This window comes from Astatotilapia calliptera, chromosome 5, assembly GCF_964374335.1.
Source record: "Astatotilapia calliptera chromosome 5, fAstCal68.1, whole genome shotgun sequence".
NCBI lineage: Eukaryota > Metazoa > Chordata > Actinopteri > Cichliformes > Cichlidae > Astatotilapia > Astatotilapia calliptera.
The window spans coordinates 13,525,480-13,533,694 of NC_137426.1; the positions used below are offsets into that span (position 1 = coordinate 13,525,480).

Here is an 8,215-nt window from a genome sequence, read left to right on the forward strand (position 1 = left end):
GCCTCTTTGGTAACTATAAACCTTCCAAGCCGTCTTTTCTGCATTCACAACGTCAACAGGAACTCTGACGTTATGTAACAGGGCTGCATGGTAGTGCAGTGGTTAGCAATGTCACCTCATACCAAGAACGATCCTGGGTTCGGACCAACCTGGCTTTCCGAGTTCACCCTGTGGATGTGTGGGTTACATCCAGGTGCTCTGGTTTCTGCCCAAAGAACTTAGAGACAGAGAGAAGATGCAGACGTGACAGTAGCTGATCTTCTGTGATGGACCGAAAAACCACGACTGTACATGTGGGTCCAATCCACTTGAATCCACTTATGTAATTAGGCCCCACAACCCCTGACATTGGCTGGTAATTTAAAAAAAAAAAATTATTATAACATTTTCCAAGTAATATGAGGGAAAAGGGGCTTCATTAGTGTGAGGTTAAATATTCTCATGGTTTGCCTTTTGCTTAGTTTTCTTAGCATTTTGGATAAAAGTGTTATTTTGTGGGAGACAACATATTGGGCTTTGTCCTGGAGGGATGGTGTTGCCTTACAGCTAAATTTAGGTCTGGATATTTATGGACGGTGACACAATTTTCCATATTTTGCATCTGTACACCAGCAAAAATAGATTTGAGAGTCAAAGAGGGATGAATTACAACATTTGCAGGGAATCATTTCATACACGATCTCTTCATATAATATTTAAAAAGCTGCGCTCTTGTTCTTGACCCCTGCCGCACCATACCGTGCCATGACAGACCATACCAGACCACAACGATCCTTTCAATGATGAAGCAGTCAGTACTAACTATTGTATTCTGCTTGTAAGAGTTTAATTGCCTCAGTGTTTGAATGTCCTAATGAGCAGAGAAGTTCAAACTTCAAACTCAACTCCCCCTCCCTTCTCCATGTCTCTCTCTCTATCTCATCATTATTCTCTCCATCCCACTGACCCATCTGTCTCCTCTCCCAGACGCTCCCACCACTCCCCCTCTTTTTCTCTCCCCTCTCCCTCTGTCTCTTTCTCTGCCTCCCCTCCTCCCTCACACTGACCCCTTTTGTTCACAGCTATTGGGTTTTGGTGGCGAGGGAGGGCAGAAGAAAGGGTCTGGTCAGCTGTTTCCTCGATATGTGCGCCTGTGTGTGTCTGGACAGTGTGGGAATGTGTGTGAGAAAAAGTTGCAGACAAAGCTTACTCCAGGCTCAGAGTGTGTGTGACGGCCGGTGAGGACACACATGGTGTTGGAGCATCCACGGGATATGAAGCTTGGAAAGTTTTGTTTTACTTTCTTTTATTTTTGTTGTTTTGGTTTAGCGTTGGTTTCTTCCTTTTCCATCAGTAGCAGATCTTCGGGATCTGTCCTCTGGAAATCAACCTTTTTTTTTGTGAGGCTTGTTGAGTGACGAGACTATGCAACCTTCATCACAGAGTCACAACCATGACAACTGTGTTCAGACACAGTTGTGCGGTGAGTTTCTTATCTGAGATGAAAAGATGGATGTTATCAGATTCCTTTGTATGCACTAGAGTCTGATTTATTTTTAAGCAAGCACGCTTTAGTCTTTAAGTTCATTTTTCCTTTTAAATGCATGCGAATCAGCATATTTTCAGATAGTTGTAGATAGTTACATATGTATATATCTAAATTGTCAATTAAAGTTTTTCTTACATGTGGGAGTTTGCAGGTTTACTATGTGCGTCACTGCATATTAAAAATCTTGGAAATTTGGACAGTTGGTCAAGTGAAATGGCATTTAAATGCATCATCTCAGCCAACTTTGGGTTATCTTGTTGTGGAAATCCTTTTAATCCCAGGAAGTCTGCAGCTGCAAGTCTTACAGAAGTTTGTCCTAAGTGGTCTTCTGACCACGTTCCCTGAAGTTCTTTGGGGTCCTCTTGTGTATATAGACCAGCGGTCCCCAACCCATGGGCCTCGGACCAGTACCGGTCCGTGAGTCGTTTGGTGCCGGGCCGCGATAGTTGAGGCTCAGGTGTGAAATGTATGGTTTTCAGGGTTTTTTATCGGTTTTCAGCGTTATTTTGTTATCGTTTTTATCGTTAACTCGGTTTTCCTGGGTCTTTTCAGGTGTGTTATGAATAAATCTTCTTTTTTTTCGGTACCGGTACTAGTTTCATTTTGTTGTATTTATCCGCCACACCTTAAGCCCGGTCCGTGAAAATAATGTCGGGCATAAACCAGTCCGTGGTGCAAAAAAGGTTGGGGACCGCTGATATAGACCATACGTGCTAAGCATAAGTGCCTAACAGAAGGGGAAGAATGATGCTTTTAATCATGGTTCAAATAAAATGTTCGATTTGTTTTGTTAAAAAACTGGTGCTTAGTTCCCAGAAACTAGTATATGTTTTAACTTTGGCTGTTCACTTCTATTGATTCTTTAAAACTCTGCTTCTCTATCAAACAGTTCTGCGCATCTCTGAAACTTTCTTTTTTTGCTTTAATATGTCAGTGTAGCCTGTGAGCTAATATAAATAAATGTGATAAAAAGTAATACGTGAATGAATCCAGCGATACAGGAGTCATCTGACTCTATACTTCTTCATCTTCTGTGATGGTTTACTGGTAAGAGGAACTCAAGACTGTGAGAACCGGTGTGGACTGTGAGAAAAACAGAATGCAGTGTGTGTGGGCAGGGGGTGTGCGGGGGAGGGTTGGTTTGTTGTCTGCTAGTTACTTTATGCTCTTGTGTCTGACTTGGCCCTGACCTCTGCCTGCTCCCTGTGAAAAAAACAAAACAAAAACAAAGTGTGAGAAAAAAGCCTCCGTTTCTGTGTGTGTGGATAATGGCAGTGCTGATGATGGGGGAGGTGGAGCAGGGTTAAGGGGTATTTAAAGCAGGCTGTCTCTCAACAAAGGTGGCCCTGTCTGTCAGCCTGGCCTCGGCTGGCTGTGTGTGTGTGTGTGTGTGTGTGTGTGTGTGTGTGTGTGTGTGTGTGTGTGTGTGTGTGTGTGTGTGTGTGAAACACCCTGACCTGACATGAAGACTATATCTTTCTCTGTTTTTTCTTCTAATAACATCAATTATACCAGCCTGCTTTAAATGTGTGTTTTTGTATTTGTTGAAGTCATTTTTAACCACGAATTTGATGAAGCACTCCAAGTAGTACTAAAAAACCAAAAAAGATGATGAACTCATATATTTTACACAGTAATTATTGGGTATATGTTGCAATACTGTTTTATGTACTTTAGCTCTCTCCATGTTGTTTGACCTCAACTACCAACATCCCCAATGATTAAATGGACAATACTATTTTTCAAATCCAGCCATGAGTTATTTTGTTATTATTATCATTAGTATTTCAGTTGAATAACTAAATCAGGATGTACAACAGTGTTTTGTTTCTGTGAAAGCCCTGAACTTTTGAAATGTGTATTTTTTGTTGCTTGGAATGAAACTAGAGAGCCGTGATCTGTTATTGCCCTAAAACGTAATAAGAGGATGGTGATTATGTTATCTGAGGCAACTATACAGGGGATGAGGCCTTTGGCCATCTAAAAAGTCTCTGACAATGATTGAATTTTCCAATAAATAAATAAATAGAAATATTAGATCTTCAAATATAATGCAAAATAGGCAGATGTCATCATACACTTTTCATGTCCTTGCAAGGCCTGACCTAACGGTGTTAATGTGACTGTACCATCATCAGGGTTATTGTACAAAGAGCCACAGAGGACTGTTTTCTGCTTTCTTGAGACTCGTACTTATGTCAGTCTTTGTTTCTCTGTCACTGCAGCCCAGCTGGAGTTCGTCCAGATTCTGGTGATCGTAATAGTCATGATGGTGATGGTGGTGGTCATCACCTGTCTTCTCAACCACTACCGCCTATCAGCACGCTCCCTTCTCTCCAGGCACACCCCTACACGCAGGAGACACCTGCCACTGGCCAACGTAAGTCAGACTTATGCCAGGACTGCATGATGATGTGTTGCCCAAGCTATGCACTTACAGTAGCTCATTCATTATGTGTGCAAGACTTTTTATTCAGTTGGGTTTACATACATGTTGCTGCTAAAAAGGTAACACAGTTCTGACACACCGAGCAAAGAAGAGAAAATGTATTTTAACGCCTGTAGTTCACTGTTTTCTTTCATTTCAAAGAAATTCATTTTATTCAACCTCAATACACCAAAATGTGCACTTGTATCCAGACTATAGAATAGAATAGAATAGAATAGAATAGAATAGAATAGAATAGAATAGCCCTTTATTGTCATTGTACATGTACAATGAAATTATGGGTGCTTTGTGCAGGAATTAAATATAAATGATAAGACAGGAGGAATAAATAACAAGCAGGAGAAACATTTACAAAACAGTAGAAAGGCAGACATTGGAGAACAAAGTGCTTGAAAGTAGTGCAAAGGGCTCGGTCAGAGTATAGAGTCCATGTGTGAGTCGCCTGAGTGATGAGAGTTACTCAGACCATGGCTCAGATTGGTGAGATGAGTGACAACTTTGCTTACCTACTGCATCACTACACCGCTCATTTTTCCATAGTGCCTTTACATAGCTTAAACATACACGTGTTTCTGTGTCAGAGACAGATAAAGTCGGTTTGAATATGTGGAGCAAACAGAAAATGAAAAGTTGTAAATGGTGGCAGATATTATGTAAGATGCATGAATTCATTAATTGAAGAAATAAAATAGCACAGTCTGTTTAAGACATGGAATAAAGTTAGTGTCTCGACAGGTGAAATTTTATTTTCCAGTAAAGCTATCCAACTTTGCAAGGTTATGAACAAGATATATGTAGGAAGAAAGAGAGAGAGAGAGAGTTAAAGAAATACATGAAAAATGAACGAAATGATTTATAAAGACAAATAGATAAAACATATAACAAACCCCTCAACCACGCTGACCTTTTATAGTTACAGTCATTCATCTTTATAAACAGACTTCCTGGAGGAAGTTAGCATCTGTTTCAGACAGTTTCACAATAAAAGCAGTTTCAGAGGCGTGCCAACTGGCCGCATGTGATCACAGTGATTAAACTGTGCTGCAGGCTAACGCTAACGCACTGACTCATTTCTTCATTAAGGGCCATGGCGACTTGCCGATGTCTATTTGAAGAACACGCACCGACTTACACCTGAGGCTTCCTCAAACATATGACTTCACTAGTGCTGCCTGAATCACCTTCCACTGAATCACTGTCTGTGTGTGTATCTGTGTGGCTTCAGTTTCAGTTTAAAATATGAGTAAAGAATGAAGCACAAACATGCACATACACACACACATAGAGCTCCTTATAAGCTCAGGGGAGTCATAGTGTCCTAGTTAATTTGGATTAGCAAACAGACATGGTGACACACATGCAGCCAGACAAGCAGGCAAGAAAACTGTCACCAGAGAGAGTATATATTTTTTTTTTACAAAAGTTGGAAAAGTTCCTCTCAGACTTTTTTTTAAAGAAGCAAAGAACTACTTTTGTCTTCTCCTCACTACAAGCGGTGACACCGAAGGCATCGAGACACCCTCTAAAAATCAGCTTGAGCTCAAAGTATTGTTCAGTCCATTATAGATTCATGTACACTCTTAATTTCAACGTTTTAAGTCATACTTGTGTTGGGCAATGTTGTACCAAACTATATGTGCTGCTGATTTTAAATGAGCACAGAAAATTTTTTTACTTTGTTAACTGAATGTGAAGCTTACAGTGTCAAATTATGCACATACATTACACAATACAGCTCATATATTAACTGTAGGAAAAGGTCAAACACAGGTAAAAGGTACAACGTTTTACTGGAGAAGACAGTATTAGGCAGTATAACCTAGATTTAAAAATACTTTAATAGCAGGAATCATAGTTAGCTTCACACTTTTGCACAGACAGGTTTATATAAACAGAGTCCTCTAATAAATAACACGCACTCATCCATCCGTCCATCCAGTAAAGTTTGAGCAAACAATAAGAAGTGTATCAGTACCAAGTCTCATGTTCTATGTTTGGGGAAAGGCGATCGCAGTGGAAAGTCTTTGTGACAGTGTTTAAAACAAGAACTAATATATGACAGGAAGTTACAACCACTCATCTCTAAAAATTACACAGCGGTGTTAAAATCATTATTAGCAGCAGTGTATATTCCCGTTCTAGTATCTATGTCTTAACCAGCTCAATTTTATTGAAATTTGAACTATTACAAATCAGAGGAATAAATTATACTTTTAAATAGTGCTAAATGTGGTTTGAGGTCAGCCAGCAGATTAGTGGCTAATGCGCCAACCACAAGACCTGCTTCCCTGCCTACTGAGTGTTTACACCATGCAGACATTCTCATGCTCTTCTTCTCCACATTTTCTTTTGCTTACTGCTGTTCTTTGCTAATAGAGATGCAAACTGCGAAAAAATTAAAGAATTATTTTTATTATTTAATTACATAAATTGACTTTTTTGCACACAGGAGGGAAGTCTGTGGTCCTCTGAGGGAACAGGCACAAACAGTGGTCTAAATGAGGTGAGTGCTGCTTCAACCAGTGGTGGTCTTCGAGTTTGATTTAGTACAAAATTCATTTAAACCAACATTAGTTAGAGGCACAGCAGTAATTAAATATCTCTCCTCACACAGCACCAGGTGTATAACACCCACCCCCCGGAGAGAGGGGGCTCTTCCTATATACAGCGGGAAGTACAGCACAGCCACTCCCAGCCTCCGCTGCAGCCCCAGCGCTTCCAGCACACATACGCCCCGAGTCGCTTTCAGCCAACTTATCCCTACCTGCCTCAGAGCCTCATCGATCTTCCCCCCACCATCTCCCTCTCAGATGGAGAGGAGCCCCCGCCGTACCAGGGGCCCTGCACCCTGCAGCTCAGAGACCCCGAGCAGCAGATGGAGCTGAACCGCGAGTCGGTCAGAGCGCCACCCAACCGAACAGTATTCGACTCCCACCCTCTCGATCCATCCAACTCCTGTCTGCAGGCCAGGTAACAATGAGCAAGTCTGTGGTCCGTTATTGTGTTTTGGATCACTCACTTGTCGTTGTGTTGACTAATTCCTGTGTTAAGGATTTTTATCAGAGACTTATCCAGCTTATAAAAGGCGTCATAGAAATGTTTATGTTCTTTGTACCGACTTTGTACTAACTGTGACTAGATGTACTGCACAGTAAAGGAGAAAGAGACTAAGAGCTTTAGACATCCTCTCTTCACAGCCTAATGTTTAATTATGTTTCATTTTCTGTAATTATGATGCATTATAAGGTTTTAAATGCAGAAATTTGATTAGCTGAAAACCTACAACAAATCATTTTTTATCTGCCATCATCTTGTCTTCATCAGTGTTATTTATTCATTCATTTATTTTGCTCTCAGACTGCAGGCCCCCCCTCCAAGTGTCCATTCAGGCATCAGTGTGTTGGAAGCCCAGGAGGCTTTGTCCAGGCATCAGAAGCAGGGCTCTCGAGTGGAAGGAGCTCCTCCAGCCTACAGCGAGGTGATTGGGCACTACTACCACCCAACATCTGTAACCTCCAGCCATAACAATCGGACTGTGATATCCTCACAAGCACCACCTGCCTCCCTCATACAAGGCCTGCTCCGACCTCCGCATCAACAGCAAGGAAGTGTGGACAACAGGAACACAAGGAATACAAAGGAGAAATCCCAGAAACCCCAGCAGGTGTGACAGTGCTGCTCTCTGCTTCCAGTGAGAAAACCGGGATTACATCTGCTCACCACTGGAGTAATGACCAGTGGAGAATGATGAAAAGTCACGAAGTTGTTAAAATCCACTCTGAAGGGTTTAAGAGCTGGTTAGTTTTAGTTGTTGCAGGTCAGTTTTGCAGTTTCCCCACTGGCTTCTCTGGGTAAGATAACCCAGAACCACATTGCTCCTGCAGAGCACAGTCGCATGAACATCTGGCACATCCTGTTCTGCAGCTTCCTACTTCATGTCTTCTGATGAACCATTGATGTCAGAAAAGAGAGATTTAGAAGGGAATGAGATGGAAGCAGATGATTCTTTCCCTTAACAAGTCCTCCTCATCTCTCTTCTGTCAGACTGATGTGCGTAATCACCTTTCACAATGAATATTTACTTGGTCTGTTTTTTCCGTTGAACTTTTTCTTTATCTTATTCACACATCCATGAAAATTCCTATCCAAGCAAATGGCGAAATGTTACAATCTTTTTGGTTCTTCCATTTGTAGGATTTCTTTTTTTTAAATGTGATAATCCCCCACCACCACGCTGC

The 8,215-nt window shown here is 41.3% G+C and overlaps 1 protein-coding gene across 2 annotated transcripts in view; it reads left to right on the forward strand.

Moving 5' to 3' along the window:
- The window catches only part of pmepa1 (prostate transmembrane protein, androgen induced 1), a 33,891-nt gene extending 26,096 nt beyond the window's left edge, over positions 1-7,795 (forward strand). Inside the window, exons 1-5 of one of the 2 annotated variants that reach the window (XM_026167317.2) lie at positions 1,199-1,462; positions 3,754-3,908; positions 6,427-6,480; positions 6,592-6,947; positions 7,335-7,795. In XM_026167317.2, the coding sequence (XP_026023102.1) occupies positions 1,405-1,462; positions 3,754-3,908; positions 6,427-6,480; positions 6,592-6,947; positions 7,335-7,647 (936 nt within the window). In that variant the 5' untranslated portion in view covers positions 1,199-1,404 and the 3' untranslated portion in view covers positions 7,648-7,795. Of the gene's footprint in view, positions 1-1,198; positions 1,463-3,753; positions 3,909-6,426; positions 6,481-6,591; positions 6,948-7,334 lie in introns of those variants that run through there. The other variant, XM_026167316.2, reaches the window with a different exon arrangement.
- The last annotated feature ends 420 nt before the right edge of the window (positions 7,796-8,215 follow it).